This window comes from Pelobates fuscus, chromosome 11, assembly GCF_036172605.1.
Source record: "Pelobates fuscus isolate aPelFus1 chromosome 11, aPelFus1.pri, whole genome shotgun sequence".
Classification (NCBI taxonomy): Eukaryota; Metazoa; Chordata; class Amphibia; order Anura; family Pelobatidae; genus Pelobates; species Pelobates fuscus.
In genome coordinates, this window is record NC_086327.1 from 121,776,976 (window position 1) to 121,795,461 (window position 18,486).

The 18,486-nt window shown below is 40.7% G+C and overlaps 1 protein-coding gene across 1 annotated transcript; it reads right to left on the reverse strand.

The window, feature by feature from the left end:
* Positions 1–226: 226 nt before the first annotated feature.
* On the reverse strand, positions 227–8,222 carry LOC134576977 (nicotinamide N-methyltransferase-like). The gene is made up of 3 exons (XM_063435630.1): positions 8,072–8,222; positions 1,786–1,993; positions 227–662 (listed from the first exon to the last, which is right to left on the reverse strand). Exons 1-3 carry the CDS (start codon positions 8,220–8,222, stop codon positions 227–229), a joined length of 795 nt encoding a protein of 264 aa, XP_063291700.1.
* Between the last annotated feature and the right edge of the window lie 10,264 nt (positions 8,223–18,486).

An 18,486-nucleotide genomic window follows, 5' to 3' on the forward strand; every position in this document is an offset into this window, starting at 1 on the left:
TTCCTGCTAAAAGAGGGTCTGTCCGCTACTGTGTTCAGGCAAGTTTTAATAGCAAGCATTAGAAATTTGAAAAAGGGTTATTTATTCATTCATTTATTTCATTATTTATTTATTTTGTTGACAGAATTATCTTTGGTGTATTATCTATATAATGCATTCTGGAAAGAGGGACTCCATCTTCAAGTATTCATTCCCTTTAAGATGGAACAGTAGGTAAAGTTCCATTTTAAACAAACGCATTGCTCTTTTTTAAGGCCTTAATAAAATAAAACTGTTCCAAATATGTTGTATCATCGCGCATTTTGCTTTCTTTCACTTCCAGGAGTTCGATAACAAATCCTGCTTCTCTCATAATGTCCTCTACAGACTTTTTATCAGTTGCTAATAAGTGAAATTTACTCTCACCTATGGTGTAATATTTTGCGTTAAATAATCCAAATAGCAGCAGATGCCCACCCAGTTTTAGCATTCCTGACACTTTTTTCAAGTTCCTGCTGTAGTCATCTTCATGGTCAGAAACCAAGTGCAAGACGTACATACTGAGCACGCAGTCTGCTTTTGGTAGAAAGAATTGTTCTGTAAAGGTTTCCTTGGTGAAATCACATTTTAAAATGTGCGAGATACTTCTTCTTAAAGCGTTTTCCATTTCATTGCCCTTGAAGCTGAAAAATAAAACCAGATGGCTAAAACGTTTATACATACATATAATGGAGACCAGGGGTGCCCAAAAAGGTAGATCCACAGATGTTTTAAAGCTACAGCTTCCATGATTCTTTGTCATTCTAAAGGCATTCCAAAGGCATGCAAAGCATCATGGGAGTTGTAATTCTACAACATTTGGGGATTTGGGGAACTTTTTGGCACCTCTGATGTAGACACATATACCACATAATCTGTAGCATGTCTCTATAAGGAGCAAAATCGACATATTTATTAGACTTGTGCAAACGATCGGCTCGTCCATAAGCAAATTGATTTATTTGACAATGAACTGTTTTTTTTTTTTTCCAAGCCCCTTAACTCATTTTAATTGGATGAGCTGTTTCCGTTGGTTTTGTATTTCGGACCTGGAATTCTATATATTTTCATAAGAAATTGATTAATTTGAATTGAAATGTTCCAGACATACCGGTTTGTATTGATACATAGTTTTTATTTACCAATGCCAAAAAAGATTATTTGAAATTCCATGCAATATATAATTGATATTAAATGCCATGGAAAGGCATGCAATGCTAGGCACACAATGCATGATGTGAAGTTGCATTGCTAAGCTATATTATGTTATAAAAAGGATGGACTAGCAGATATGTTTTCTATTTACATCATGTGAGGACACATTACTAACCACGTATGCATGTGGCATATTTTCATAGAGCAGATATATAATATGCAATGTGAGTATATACATCAAAGCGCTATCACTTTAATTGTTTTGTTTTTACACTGCGTTGTTTTTTTAGATTGTGTTCATCACTTAAATTTTGCATAATACATATTCACAATGCTCTTGAAACAAATTTTTAAAATACATTATAGCGTATTTAGCACTGGCACTATTAAATTTGTCTCCCACATTTGAATTAGTGTAGGACCCACAGATATTGTAGTAGTGGTGGGCTTAACACTAAAACTGAATCCCCATATTTTTTTCTCCGCTGAGATAGGCAATTATAAGTAGCCTTATAAAATGTAAAAAAATATTGTTATGTGATCAGAAAAGTTTCTAGACATGTACTATAATTATATACTCCTCATAAACATGGCCATTGGCTTGATCCTTACCTTGTACCTTGCAATTCTGCCATAATCGCTAAGGCATGCGTCCAGTCGTAGCTTTCTGACTCCTTATTTTTCCATTCCTTGAGTTCTTTCACACAGAAATCATTAAATTCTAAAATAGTGATGTCTTTGAAAAACTCAAAAATGGGTAATAGATGGTAAATGGCAGGGCCCACAGAGAGATCAATCAAACATTCTCCAGTAATTTGACCTGCAGAGAAAACGGCACAACATAAAATAATAAACAAATAAAGAAAAAATCCATCCAAAATTATTTTTCTTTGTTCATAATTTGGTTTTCACATGGATTAAATTGGAAGAGCTGACTTTTCTTAGTGCATTTTGAATATCAAAGAGTATTACTATTAAATATTTCATATAACTAAATGTTCTTAATCTCATCCAACTCCACCTCAAAGCTAGCCAACGGGGCTTTTTATGATTGACTGATATTTGAAGAATTGAGACTACCATTAATTGACAGACTTTTAAAATAATACAAAAAAACAACACTTTTTTGGAGAGTTATGGCACTGTACACTTTTTTTACTCTAACAATATTCATTTCACATAAAGTTTGCCCGACTAGAAACAGAAGGTATGCTAGACATCAGTTTTCCCTTCTTGATACATTTCACCTTACCTAACAAAATAATTAATGCTTCCTTGTCATCTATCGTTCCTTCAATATAAGTGTCATTGTTTGCAAATATCTGTATACCCTGTACAGCCTTGCAGACCACCATAGCAAATTTCATTTGGATGGGCACCAAAGGAAATGTATTTATTTTTTATGAAACACATTTGTATTCATTAAACAAATGGAAGTTTAACCCCTTAAGGACACAAGACATGTGTGACATGTCATGATTCCCTTTTATTCCAGAAGTTTGGTCCTTAAGGGGTTAAAGGAACACTATAGTCACCTAAATTACTTTAGCTAAATAAAGCAGTTTTAGTGTATCGATCATTCCCCTGCAAGTTCACTGCTCAATTCACTGTAATTTAGGAGTTAAATCACTTTGTTTCTGTTTATGCAGCCCTAGCCACACCTCCCCTGGCTATGATTGACAGAGCCTGCATGAAAAAAAAACTGGTTTCACTTTCAAACAGATGTAATTTACCGTAAATAATTGTATATCAATCTCTAAATTGAACTTTAATCACATACAGGAGACTTGCAGGGTCTAGCAAGCTATTAACATAGCAGGGGATAAGAAAATATTAATTAAACAGAACTTGCAATAAAGAAATCCTAAATAGGGCTCTCTTAACAGGAAGTGTTTATGGAAGGCTGTGCAAGTCACATGCAGGGAGGTGTGACTACGGTTCATAAACAAAGGGATTTACCTCCTAAATGGCAGGGGCATGTTCTATACACCAAAACTGCATCATTAAGCTAAAGTTGTTCAGGTGACTATAGTATCCCTTTAAGAGTCATTCTAAGCTCTCTAACCACTTATTATTACTGGAGTGGTTATTATCGGAAAACCCTTGCCCTGCAGCCTTTCATTTAAAATATTGTTTTTGTTGGGCTAAATTGACTGCAACCAATCTTATGGGCTGTATGATTGGTCCGTACTTAGGGTAATGCAGGGGACCTGGTGCAGAGACACCACCCCTTTCACCAATTGCAAGCAAATAAGGGGCTTATTAGATAAACGGCAGGTTGTTGGGGTCAGCTTCCCTGCACTTTAATTCTTAAACTCTCATCAATGTGTAATAGGTGAGTGGCTTGGGGAGACCCGCTACTAAAAAAAACCTAAATCATGGGTGAGGGACATAAGTTCCAGCCAATCACACAGCCCAGAGGATAAGAAGAAGGTTAGCAGTGGGCAGCCCTACTCCCACCTCCCATTTAAACCACTCATTCATCAGCGGTAAGAGATTTCAAATGTAAATGTCCAAATCTGGATGAACTAGACATGGTCTAAATTAGGTTCATCATTTGTTTTTATTTTTGTAGAATTGTTTCAGATTAAACTGATAAAACTGTTCTTGATGGGGGCGGGGCCTGACCATCATGGTGGAGAGTTGTGCCTTGCATGAGCTCCGACACAATCTCCTTCAAAAAAGGCGAAAACGACCCACACAAGCGACACAACCGGCAGAATTGAACACCCTATGGTCGCCCACGACGAAGGGCACACAGTGGGACACCCTGCTACATACTGGGAGCCCGATGGATCCGAAAACGGTATTGCGGCCTAGTGTGCGCCGGGCGGGAGAGGCGGCCGCTCCCCTGACCCGGAGGCGTCCTGGAGCTGCTTACCGTACGACTTGACCCTGCTACCCCCCCCTCGGACCGGCGGGGGTTATCCCGGTCCACCCTGGGACGGCCTTCCCAGATATGCCGAGAAGTGGAACGTCGTTCACAAACGGAGGCCCACCTAAAATGGCGCACCCGACACGTGCAGACGACCCAATCGACGAACCTGATATCCTCACACGACTTAACCTCCACTTCGAAACATTCTGGAGGAAGCTGATGCTTAAACTGGGCCAATCTAATCCAACCTGGCCTCCTGCTACTCTGAAGCGACCGCAACCCATCGACCCGTCGCAAAAGGTCAGGCGGATGCGGCAACACCCAGCATCTAAGACGGCCCGAGCAGGGCGCTCTTGCAAACGGACCCGCCGCTACCGCAACACACGGCGGCCCGGCAGAGGCTCAACCCAGGTGCCCAAACCATCCGGGCAGCAGCGACACATAATCTGGGACCGCCCGCAGGCACGAAGAAGGCCTACCAACCTCGCCCCGGCCCATGAACTGAGACACGGGCCCCACTCAGACCCACGCAGGAGCTGGGTTGGAGCTTAACCCCACATGGTACAGCAAGGTACAGCCATTCGGCATCAACCAACGCTATGGACCCACCTTCTCACATTGATACCCCTACAAGATGACAACCAGCGGAGATCATGGGGCTACATGGACTACCTATGTCTCGCCTCACATCCATACCCGAGGCCAACCCATAACGAGGGCATAGGCTGATAGCGGCAACACATCTTACCGCAGCTCTGTCATCCACGCTGCCAGCCCTCTATCATCGGAGGACACTGACTAACCGCTGCCGAAATCACCTGGATGCTGTCCAGATACCAGTCTCTTTTGACTTTGCATTTTTGCCTCTTGTATCACTACTCTGCTAGCCCATATACTACCTGTCTTTCCTAGAGCGCATTAATGATTCATGGATCACGAATAGGAGTAGCATGTCTTAATCTGGGTTTTAATTATTTTTTCTGTATACCGTACCGAATTCACTCGACTAACCAACCAAGCAAGCGGCAACCTCAGAGCTGTGCCCAACCGGGGAATTGGGTGATGTGCCTGCGATGAAGGGACTGTCTGATACCCAGTTTCCTTACCTTTCCAGCAGCTGACCAGACTCTCACTGTTTAGTATAACAACCTGTTTATTCATATGCCTTAATTCGTGTCTCGTATCTCCTATCAATACTTAAGCCTTTGTTATCATCTCAATGTATTCACATATTATTCTGCTATGTTTAATCCTGACTTACCTATGCACAATTATTGTTTACTTACTAAGCTTTAGATAACTCACACGCTGTATATTGTGTACTAACACGAATCAGAGCATTTAAAGCTAAGTTACTTTTCCTACATTATTGCCATTGATGCCCTGTAGACTGCCTCAACAATCTTGTTTACCTTAACTATAACAAGTGATGTCATGCAACCGTTAACTCACATAGACCCCCAGCGAGGACTAATAGTAATACCTAACGTTGGCAGCGACTGATAACCCTACTGTAAAGCCATCTTATAATCTATAATGTACCTAATTAGCATGTTTTAAGCCTGTTCCTAAATATAAAAATAGTGCATTGTACTGCCATACCCTAATGCTTTCTATGTTATACAATCTGTGGTTTGAACTATGCACGCGGACTGCCTTTGGGGTACCACGTGCCTGAATGTTATCTCCATATGCACTGCAAAAATAAAGAATTTAAAAAAAAAACTGTTCTTGATGTGCCTAAATATATTGCACACTTGCCGTATAAGTACAAATGAGAATGTGTAGCATTTCTTTTTTTATCTTAATATTTTGTTATTGAAAAATATAAAATGACATATAAGACAAAAGACATGACATATATATCGTAACAACAACAAAATTACAACACAATTACAAATCTTGCACAGGGATTAGTTGCATGGTACTTAGACTATATAATTAAAAAAAAAGTTTCCAAATCAATTAACAATAATGTTCAGAGATAAGTAGATTCCCAAAGAGATTGAAACTTGTTCAATAAATCTTGAATATGATCAAATAGAGCTTTTTTTCCTTGCCCTTGAATCCAGCCAGTCATAGCCCGCTTCCATCCTTATACATCCTATGTATAAATTCTGTGGAAGTGACTATGGTCATCTGCTTCCAATTTCTAGCTATAACTAGCTTGGTAGCAGTCAGGACATGTATAGTTACTAACAAAGATTCTTCCGGGAATTTTGTTATCAATTGTTGCCAAATTTTCAGGGAGATAGTATTATTTAACCAGGACATACTTGAAATCGCAATGTATCTTTCCTGGTTAAATATTTAATAAATAAATTTAGGTCATCATTCCATGTCTTAAATGCCAGAATCCTGTCTGGTGTTTCACATTGTTGTAATAGCTTTATCTACTGCTTGTCATCTATATAACTGTTCTATTTTCAACATAACATTGTCTTGTCCTGTACTTTTTGGGATTTGTAAAAAAAAAAAAAAAATTGAATCCGTAAATATGTAAAAATGTCCTTTTTATGTAGTCCGTATTGTGGGCTAAGCTGGCAAATGATTTAATATCAGGACCTTCTATTAATTTATCGATTTTTTTTTTTTTATGCCAACCTCAATCCAACTATTCAACTGTATATCCCTCATATTATATGTTATAATTTCTAAATCTAAAGTTCTCAAAATGTTATTATTTAAACTAAATATAGATTTTAATTTATTCCATGTTTTTAATAAATATTTAAAATTATATTAGATGTTAAATGTATTTCTTGGGACAGTCGAGGATATTTTTTTCCTATTACAGGCAGAACACACCATTTTATACCATGCTTCTTGGTAATAGTCTTCAATGTGCATCATGTATAAATGGTATTAAGAGTTTGCATCGTAATACTGTTTTATAAAAGGAAGTCGTAGACCGCCTTTCTTAATTTTTAATGCAAGAACCTTGGAGCTCAATCTTGGCTTCTTTCTGGTGCATACAAATTTAGAGGCATAGGACTTTGAAACCTTCAGGGATATATGATTACATATCCCCTTGGTAAGATATAAGATTTAAAAACATTAATCCTACCTAGTCATGACAGCGGCAAATTTTTCCATTCTTGAAAAGATTGATTTGTCTCTTTTAAAACTTTCTTGAAATTTTGTTCCATCAATAACTTAGGGTGAGATGTAATAATTAGTCCTAGGTAATTAAACTCTTCGAATACCTACTTAAAACAAATTATCTTTGGCATGTAGCTAAGATTTCTTTGCTAGCATTTTTTGGTCGAATCATCGTTTTTTAATGTTCAATTCATAGTTAGAAACAAGTGTATAAGTTTGGAAAGAAAGCATCAATGCTCTGAGAGATTTCAAAGGGTCGGACAAGGTATTGCGATATCGTTCACATATCGACTAATCTTATATTCATCCTGTCCTATATGATACCCTTTTATTTTGATATTATTTCTTAGATCAGTGGCTAGCAACACTTTTGGTAATATGTATAACAAGGGTGACAATGGGCTTTCCTGTCGAGTACCATTACCATTATGAGAACCGATCTGCTTGTATATTTTGACCCACCATTCTGGCGGTATGAGTCAAATATTATGATCTAATAGAATTAAACATAAATCCTCAATTCCATAGTGACTCAAAGACCGAAAGCTCCATTCCACATAGTCTTGAGGATGGTCAAACGTTTTCTATGCGTCTATTGATATCGCCATTAGGGATATGCATTATCTAGCATAATAATTATCCTCCAAATATTATTATAAGATATTCTTCCAGGCATAAATCCAATTTGATCACAATGGATTAATTGTTAGAGTATGTGCTTCAGTCTCTGAGCCAGAATCGCCACCATCAGTTTGGCTTCAGATTTAATTATAGGTCTCTAGTTTATTACCTTTTCCGGATTTTTCTTTGATTTTACTATAGGAAGAATATTGACTCTTAGGAATTCCTCTGGGCAATGCCCGCTATAACCCCTTTTAGAATGTCTAGCATTATGTAAATGTATTAAACGGAACATACCTTGCCCTGCCACCTTATAAATCTGTTCAATTGGAAATCTCACAACCTCCTCAGTGATATATTTTTCAACTGTTCCAGAAAAATATTTATTAAACATTCCTAATGGCTGCCACTCGTGGAGATGATAGCGTTTGTGAGAGCTGGGGTCCATTCTGAATGCCTGTGGTGTTCTATAATGATAATGTCACCAGCAAACTGTTATATACTTGGTTAATTAACATTATCAGTTAGTGGATCCTGTTGACTAACTGACACGAGACATAATCATGAGTCAGTGCAGGTCAATATCAATACAGATATATTATGCTTATGACTTCAGCTGATCAAATGATTTATTTTTTAATTAATCACTCAGATAAGTAAATAATTAATGAGGCCTTTTGAAGTCTTCTTTATCAAGAAATATAGAGTTTTGGAAATACTGAGTTTTCGCAGATATATCAGGGGCTATCTGCTTTGCAAAGGTTAGATAGGATCATATTCCCCATCCATCTACCCACCTGTGATTGTTGGCTGTGTTCTACATACATATCCTCAGCAGGGCAGTTTTACATTTCAAGGGTCTCCAGAATGCAGTACAGCACACGAGAGAGATCATTTTATTGCAAATGAGTTTTGTTGAAAACCTGCAAGGACAAGAAGATGCTGCAATATTCCTTTATAGGGGCATCTTTGTTAGTCTGGTTTTTAACACACAGGCAGTTCTCCTTATCCACATGGTATGGTCTAATGTATCCCATTACTAACAACCCTGCATTCCCTGCAGGTCTTCACTTAAATTCTGTGGCAGAAATGCCTCTGCCACGTGTTCTTGGAGGGGCCTGCTTGCCAGCCTCATGCATCAGGACTATGGCCCCTGCAATATACGTGGACAAATATACTTTCAAAAGGCTCATAAAAGAATTCTGTTGCCTTTTGTGCCTTTTGCTATCCTGTTCGGGAACCGTACAGACGCACAAACCACGAACCGCCCGGGAGCTTGTTAACACCTTGGAACGGTTCTCACCGCAGTGTTCTAATTGTTCGTCTGGGTGTCCGCAAATCCTATGGACAACCACGGGGTGGTGGCCATCTTGTTCACATGAACGCAGGCAGCAGTGTTTGGGCATGAATCTCATGGAACTAACACCGAAACTCCCGAACACCGCTGGAATTCCATCATTGCCTACGTTCGGTCCTATACAATTTTGAAGGGCACTGTTCGGTGGAATTGTTCGTCTGGATGAGGGGAACAAGCTCCAGGGTAAGAACATTGACTATGTTCGGTAGCTTATTTGTTTTTAAACTAGCGAACTAGAGCGACCGCAATCCCTGATTCTTAGGAACTATTTTGGGTACAGGACCATGCATGCGGTGGGTCAAAAATAAGACTTCCAGGAAATTCCTGAACCCCTGAACCGATATGGGTGATTCTTGGATATGTTGTTCACCCAGATCGGATCTATCAGGGGATGTAACTGTGGGGGTTTTGTATGTTTTTAAGGTATTTTGGGTTCTTTATAAAAATGTGTGTTTTTATGTCTGGAGATAATGGAGTTTTTGTTTTAAAATTTATTTCAGATATATACCTGGCATATTTGGAACGCGTAAAGCTTCTTACTTTTTTTTTTTAATTCTTTATTTTTGGTGCAGTTTCAGCAATACAGATATAGGCATATGTGCCACAACAGTAGAAGTACGATAAATAAGCACATTTCGTTAGTCTCATGTGTTGGGCCGAGTCGGGCTATGCACATTTTGTGTTGTTAAGGGCTATTTAGTTTTAGCGAAGGGCTGACTATGCCAGTGGTGCGTGTTAAATGTAGATCTATTGTCATCCCAGGGGGACTCTGCGGCTATGTTGGGGCACTGTCATAGGTTATGGCCTTTGTGGTTGCTTAGTTCCTCATGTGCATCAATGCATCAGGTTGGGTAGCCTTTGTGTCTCTTCTATGTGAAAGTGCAGTGTGTTATGGAGCTCAGGTATACAGGGACCATACGGCCTCTTCTGTGGTCGTTTGTTTTGTTCCAGCTAGGCCGGTGCTCCCGCCTAGGGGCTCCAAGGTGTACTGTGCCCTATAACCCCGGGCCTGTAGGGGGGGGGGAGGAGGGACAATGGTTTGGGTGCTGGGCCTTCGTTTTACCTCCACGGGGCTGCGTAATCAGTACTAACCGGTGAGGTTGGGGTCAGTGGTGACGGGTTGTGTGTAGTGTAGCTCGGCGTCAGAGAAGATAGCAGAGCACAGTGAAATAAGCAGTGAATAAAAGTACATAAAACATAAAAACATGAAACGGTAACAGTAGGTTGACACTGTGGCCAATGCTGGTTTCAGGATGCTGGTCCCGGGAGCGTGGCGGCTGGTGCTCTAGTAGTGCCGGACAGACCCAGGGTGGTCAGTAGGGCCGGACCTTCTCCTAAGTTGGAGATCTTGTACTGTTGGTCGTCTTTAGTCACCCATAATGACCTGGGGGTTGCCCATTTGTACATGAGGCCCGCTGCTTGCAGGGTGGCCGTGATGGGCTGCAGACTCTTGCGCCATAGGAGAGCGTCTCTACTCAGGTCCTGGAAGAAGGTGATACGGTGTGTTTCAAATTCATTTAGTGTTTTCTCTTTGATGGCCGTCATCAGGGCTATCTTATCCGTTAGGGATTGGCATCGTAGGATAATGTCGCGTGGGGCTGCCTTTGGTGCCTGCTGTGGTTTTGCAATGCGGTATACACCGTCAGACACAAAGTGTTTCGCCTGTCTATTGGGGAGGAGTGCTGCTACCAGGCGCCTTATAAAGTGGGGCAGTTCGTCCAGTAGTACCCCCTTTGTACCATTTTGAATCTAACCCTGGAGGATCATTAGGCACTCTACGGGTTAATTCCACAATGCTCCCAGCCTCCTTGATCGCCGTAAAAGTTACGCAACGGAGCAGCTGGACACGCCCCGTTTACGTCATTAACAGACGATCGGTGATTGGCGGACTCCGATATAGGCACAATTAGCAGGGTATATAACAGACGGCCGGGCAGGCCGCACTAGCGTTACCCCTGATGACGGCGTGGTTAACACGCTGAAACGCGCGTCGGGTTCTTTAGCCTTCACTTTACTCACGTTTGAGCACCCTGCACGAATGATATGATTTGACACTATTTTTACCTAATGGACCATCTCTATTATTAGCTTGCAGCTAAGATTAGAACACCCTCGAAGGTGTTATTATAGGAGCATAGGGTTTAGTATAGCGTGAGACTGTTTTGTCGGGAGTTTGCAAGTGGTGGGAGAGGTTTATTGGGTTGTTTTACTTTTCATCCTCACTTTACCTCTCTCCCTCATTTCTCCGATTACTCTCCCCCTATCTCTCTATATACCCTATACCATAGCAGTAGTGAGTTTATCTCCTTTCTTGTTTTGAAAGGTAGTGGCTTTTCTAGTAGGCGGTCTAACCACTGCCTATTTTTCGTTGCTTGGTTTCTCCATTATTCCTGTAGCTTTAGGCTAGGACTAGGACACCCTCGAAGGTGTCATCTGAGGAGCATAGGGCTTTAGCTCAGAGTGGGTTCTGTGGGATTTGGCAAGTTGGGGTGGGAGGTATATATGTCTTATGATTGCTTTTTTTAGTCATTCATCACTGTGACATTACCTCTCTCCTTCTATATCCCCTTCCCTCTCATTGCTTTTCCCTTTGGCCCCTTTAATTGAGATCGTTTCTCCATTAGGTATTATATTTTAATTTTGTGTGCATTTTTTCTATGTTAGATAGAGTCCTGAGTTATATACCCCTGTGGGTTTTCTAGGAGTACCCTTAGTAGTATTCAGTACTTTGTCCTTCTAGTTAGAAGGTCTATAAATATATAGCCAGAGTAGGCTATTCATTAGCCACTTTCTCTATGTCCTGATGGTGGGCAATTCTCTATCTACTTAGATTTGTGCTCTTATATACAAATTCTATTTAATAAAGTTATTTATTATTTTTCCTTACTATACTTACGGAATTGGACTGGGTACCTCTCCATATGGCTGTCCCTTAGTTAGATAACCTAAGGAGATTCTCTCTTTATATTTCAAGTCTTCCCGAGGGTTATCCCCTCTCCACCCAGTCCAGGTGATCACTTTTTACCTTTTGAGTCAGTGACAGAGTTGAGGTTTTCTCTCCTGTCTTCTGATCTCTTAAAGTTCTATTCATACCCCCTCTGATACACCCTTGATTTTGATGTTCTTTCTCCTGCCCCTGTCGTCCAGTATGGCAACTTGTTTGATGGCATTTGCTTGTGCGGATTGCATTTGGGAGACTGTGTCTTTAAGTGAAGTGAGTTCTTGGCGTATGTCTCTCACCTCTTGTTCTGCGGCCTGGGTTCAGACCGACACCGTCTGCACCTCCGCCGCCAGCCCCTTCAGGTCAGCTTGCCACATGTGCTGCAAGTTCCTTTGGAGACCGGCCAGCATATTCTGGATGTCTTGCCTCGTTGCCGGTGCCGTGTCATCCAGGGTGTGTGTGTGTGCGCTTCCCGCGTCTGTCGTAGCCATGCTTTGTGTGGATTCCCCGTCCTCAGACCTCTCGGGTGATGCATCCTCGACGGCTTGGGTCCGTGCAGGCGGAGGGGATTGCAGCATGCTGCTAATGTCCCTTTGCGGTTTGGGAGTGCTCGGGATCGGTTTGTGGGATCTCCGTCCCATTTCTTCCGGGGTGTAGAAGTCGGCGTCAGTGTATTGTGAGTTCCCGCCGAGCCACGATGTCAGCTCCCTGGTTAGGTGGAGGTCGCTTGTGCGGTAGGCCCCAGGTCCCTTGGTGCGGCGTTTAGTGCCCGATTTTTGAAAAAAGGCATCTGCAGGATCCGGGTGTCCGGGGTATGTCTCTGCGGTTCTTTTTAGCCGGTGAGCTGTAGGTGCCGAGTGAATGCGAGTTTTTTGCGCTAGCTGATCGAGCCGTTGTAAATGGCGACCGCTGTAGTACGCCGCTAGCTCCGCCCCCCCAAAGCTTCTTACTTTTTGCCTCGATATCTTGTCATCATTAATATTCCTCCCCATCTCATTCATATATTTACATATCTATATATTCCTTTCCTAATTAATTATTGTATTATTAAATCAAGTAAAAAGATAGAAAGGAAACACCGGAGGAGATAAGTGCTAAAACTCTATTTGTTGCCTCCCACCCTCCCACCCCACCCTTGTGACTTCCTATGGTAGCTGTTGTCTTGCTGGTCTATTTAACTTCCTATTTTGGAGAGAAAGAACCCCCTATTCTAACTACTGTAGTATCGTTTTTTATTTTGTTTCCTTATATTATTTGCCCGTTTCTTGGGATCTTCGGAGGCCCTTTAAATCCTTCACTATACCGCTTCTTGGGTTAAAGATTCTAATTTATTAATCCACATATCCCAGTCTTCTATCTGAGTATATCTATTTCCCAAGTACGTTAGTATGCCCCTTTCCATTTTCGCTTGCCAAGTCACCTGGGATGATAATTCTTGGATATGTGGAATTGTCGGTGTTTTCCAATTGCGTGCTAATAAGAGTTTGGCGGCCGTGATGATATGTATAATCACCATTTGTTCATTCTTTGGCAAAATTGTTTTATCAGAGGACAGTTCCACCAAATGTGGATTAAATTGCCTTCGTTAGCATTACATTTCCAACATCTATCGGATGTCTCCGGAAAAAATTCTGTTTAGACGTTTAGGTGTTATATACCATCTATTGGCTACCTTAAATTGTGTTTCTGTAAGATTTAAACAGTGTATATATTTATAAACTATTATTTAGAGAGCTGTTCCAGTCCTCTTCTTCTATAGAAACTTGCAGTTCTTCTTCCCAGTTTTTGATCAGACCTATTGGTTTGTCGTGCCTCCATCCGTGTATAACATTTTGTCATAAAATTTCTATGATTGTTTAAGTTCAGAAGATGTCTGAGTTTTAAGTTTTCCTCCTCCTTGTGTTTAACTAGGTATTGGGAGATAAAACCCTTAATTCTCAGGTAGTTGAATTTTTCATTTTCAGAGATGTTGAATTCCTCTCGCATTTGCCTAAAGGATTTTATTTTTTTTCTCCACTATTATGTTCTTAATTTCCTTGATCCCCCTGGTTTCCCAGTTAGCCATTTTTATATTTTCCAGCATGTCTGGAAACACTCAAAAATTGGGAGCTCCTATATAATTTTGTTTCACAAGCCTATGTTAGATGTAATTTTGTCCCACCAATTTGTTAGGTCTGCGAGTATCTGTGATTTAGTCCGTGCATCTTTGATCGCTTTTTTATTCAGGTCTAAAATCCAGAATAGCGATGACAAATTGCTTACCCCTGTTTTTATCTTTTCCATATTGTACCAGGTTTCTTTGGTGGCCATCTTATTCTGGGTAAGCAAAATGTGGAAAAGTCTGCTTGCCATGTAGCTTTGCATTATCTCTGGACACCCCAGACCTCCATCTTGTTTTAACCTAGCTAAATTGTTCATTTTTACCCTGGCTTTTTTTCCTCCCCACACAAATTTGCAAAACGATGAATGTAGTAATGCCAACCAATTTTCTGGAAAGTTCAATGGTATCATTCTCCATATATCTAACCATTTTGGTAGGATGTATGTTTTTAAGATATTAATTCTGCTGGACGAGGAGAAAACCAATACTTTCTAGTCCTTTAGTTTTTTTGTTTGTTTGTGTTAGTAATGGTAGGAAGTTCGCTTCAATTAAATCTCTTAAATTTGGTGTTATCATTACGCCCAGATAACATAGTTTGTCTTTATTCTCTGGAAGGCCAAGGTTTTGTACAAGAAAATTCATTACTCTTCTTTCCACATTTTTAGACATATAATTTGATTTCTCTAAATTCATCTTATAGCCTGAAACTTTGGAGTATATTGTTATTTCCTCCAATAACTCTGGAACCGAAGTTTCTGGATCTTCTAATGTAAGTAAGATATCATCTGCGAATATATTGAGCTCTGATTGCCCAACCTTGTTAGTAAATCCCTTTATTCTCTTGTTTTGTCTGACTGCGATAGCCAGAGGTTCTAAAACCATTATATACAATAGTGGAGACAGCGGACATCCTTGTCTTGTCCCATTTCTTATGTTGAAGTTTTGTGAAGTAAATCCCGACCCTATGACTTTTGCTGATGGCTCCGTATACAGGGCTGAAATTGCTTGTAACATAGCACCGGTGATTCCAAATTGTTTTAAAGTTGCCAACATAAAGTCCCACCCCACCCTATCAAACGCTTTCGCTGCGTCTTTCGATAGTAAACTTAAGGGCGTTTATTTTTTTTCTGTTTCTTCTATTATGTTAATTATTTTTCTAAGATTATTAATAGGAGACCTCTCAGGTATAAACCCTACTTGGTCGTAGTTGATTAGTTGTGGAATAACTCTTTTAAACCTTTCTGCCAGAATGGAGGAAAAGATTTTAATATCTGTGTTAATTAGAGAAATCGGTCTCTAGTTACTGATCAGCTCCACATATTTGTCTGCTTTTGGGATAGGAACTATGTTTGCTCTCAGCAACTCTCCTGGACATCGTCCTGTTTTCATTATATAGTTGTATGTATTAACCAATTCTCCTTTAAGTTGGTCTTTCATTATTTTATAGAATTTGTTAGTGAAACCATCTGGGCCCGGAGCGGTTTTTAATTTGAGCTTCTCTATCGCTCTGCTGACCTCCATTTCTGTTATTGGTTGATTTATACTTTCTTGTTGATTTGACACTATTTTTGGAATAGTTATCTTTTGGAAAAATGTCTCTATGTCTTCTTTATGGTTAATACACTACTTGACTCAATTATCTCCCAGGCAGAGGGGAGGGATTGTATGATTATGTTTAGGAGTGTCATTTATTTTTTTATTTTAGCAACCTTGTCATTGGTTTGTGACTTTGTAATACAGTCTTCCATCAGGTCCAGGTGGGAGTACCCCTTACATGGGGATTGTCATAAAAGGCCAAGTGTGGTACCATTAAAATTAGTTCACTTCACCCTCAACATGCAGCCTTGTCTCATGATTGTAGGGAACAGCTATACCAGCTATACCTGCTTCGGATTACTATACTGGCTATAATTACTAGCTCTTGTACAGCTATACCTGCTATACTCTCTGGAGGAGGAGAGGTCAACTCCCTGGAAGCTGGATCCTTGTCTTAGGTTCAGGGTGGGTGGAGGACAGTGGCGGCTAAGGGGCTATGGTGCTTATGGTGTCTGTTGCAGTGCTTATAGTACTCCAGGCTACTAGGAAGCACAGATTGGCAGACTCACCCAGTCAGGGTGCCAGGCGGTCCGTCACAAATTCATTCACATTTTTGCAGAAAGGTCCATTCCTCTTTGTGTTGAGTGTCATTTTGAAAGGTGATTTACAGGCCCCGTCTGATCTAGTTAAGGACCGACCACCAACAGTCTTTGAATTATTTCGATTACATCAACGGATGCATTTCTAGAACTCTATCCAAACTCAGACCATACTTCACAGGCAATTGACATCTTTTGAGGGAGGATGCTCCACTTAAATTCTTGTCATATTAGTAAAAGTCATAGCAAACAACTCTCAATGAACAACAGTGGATGGAAATTTCAACACTGTTGCATTAGAACTTGTACTCTAAATATCAAGATCAGCTGTAAAATTCTTATAAATTGGTATAACACCCCTCAGAAGCTTCACAACACGGTTTCTCTGTGTTGGAGTTGCCGTGGAGGGGATGGATTAGTGTTGCACATATTCTGGGAGTGTACTATAATTGCTCCCTTTTGGAGGTGTAAAGATGATATCTGCAAAGTATGTGGAGTTTCTGACTGACCACTTTCTTCCCTGGTACAGAAGGAAGAACTATACTTTCCGTAATAAAATCATCTTCAAGCATGACAATGCACCATCTCATGCTGCAAAGAATACCTCTGCATCAATGACTGCTATGGGGATAAAAGGAGAGAAAGTCATGGTGTGGCCTCCATCCTCCCCTGACCTCAATCCCATTGAGAACCTTTGGAGCATCCTCAAGCAACAGATCTATGAGGGTGGGAGGCAGTTTACATCCAAACAGCAGCTCTGGGAGGCTATTCTGACATCTTGCAAACAAATTCAAGCAGAAACTGTCCAAAAACTCACAAGTTCAATGGATGCAAGACTTGTGACGCTGCTATCAAATAAGGGGTCCTATGTTAAAATGTAACGTGACCTGTTAAAATTTTTAAAAAATTAAAAAGTTTGATTGAAATAGCTTTTGATTTCAGTATATATGCTGCAAACACAACAAATGACAATTTTCAGTTCCTTACAACCTATAAAGTGTTTTGAAACTTACTGTGCGTAATAATTTGGAACAGTGCATTGTAAGTTTTTATGTTTAAAAGTTATCATTAGGAGGTTTGTTCAATATAATTTGAATTGTACTCTTAATAGTTGATAACATGAGAATTATGCTGACCGTTATTTACATCAATTATTTAGGTAAATGAGAAAAATATAATTTGCATAATAATTTGGAACAGGGTGTATAGTGTGAGGAATACATACATGTATTCCAGACACCATAGTTGTGAAAACGCTATTCACCCTGGCTTTATGTGATAATGACTATGCCCCTCCCCTTCATGACACTGTCAAAAAGAGGCCAAGCAAGGATGTCGTTATAATTATGAACCCCCCATGAAAAATTTCTGTGGATGCCCATGCATGTGCGTATTTTGCCCCATCTGTCATAATCTAAAAGCAGTTGGGGAACGCCCTCGTTTTCCCTGATCGGAGCTAGAGTTAGCCGGGGACTCAGGGTTGTGCTCATGTTTTCCACTGAAGTTCTGGCGCTCTGACATCACTTGCTGCGCTGCCAGGACCTTCAGCTGTACTCTACTTACAGCACTTTGCGGCACGCAGAGCCCAGGTCAGAGTGGCAAAGTCCACCTCCTTATCAGACTATGTGCAAACCGGCCACCCACAGGTCACCACAGGCATCAGGTACACAGAGCTCCCTGATACAGTCGGAAGCCGGGAGAAGGGCAGGAGCAAGCAGCGGTGGGGAAAAGAACGGAGCTGCTAGGAGTCAGTTCAGACTCCAGACAAAAGCCAAACCATTGTGGATATAGCAAGTAAGTACCTTGATTGGCTGCAGTGCACACCGAGAGTGCTGACATAGGAACAAATCCCCAGCACACACACACTGCATCCCCAGCACACACACACTGCATCCTCAGCACAAACTGCATTCCCAGCACAAACACAGACACACTGCATCCAGGGCCATCTATAATATGAATAGGACCCTGGGCAAAAAATGTTGTTGGACGCTGCAACCCTCCCAATCCCCCCGCCCCGATTACGGCCAACCCCCAATCACACTGACATACTGACACATACACACACAGACAGACATATTAAAACATTCACAGATACATACTGACACACAAATATATTCTGGCAGACATATTGACACACATTCAGACATACTGGCACACACAGACACACATACATAC

Bases quoted from the DNA above. Each gene is read 5' to 3' on its own strand.
- LOC134576977 (XM_063435630.1), bottom strand. From the start codon at position 8,222: ATGGACCCCAGCTCTCACAAACGCTATCATCTCCACGAGTGGCAGCCA. The intron at 1,994-8,071 runs GTATGTTCCGTT...TTTTCTCTGCAG, and splicing joins TTATAAGGTGGCAGGGCAAG to GTCAAATTACTGGAGAATGT. The intron at 663-1,785 runs GTAAGGATCAAG...TTTATTTTTCAG, and splicing joins GCAGAATTGCAAGGTACAAG to CTTCAAGGGCAATGAAATGG.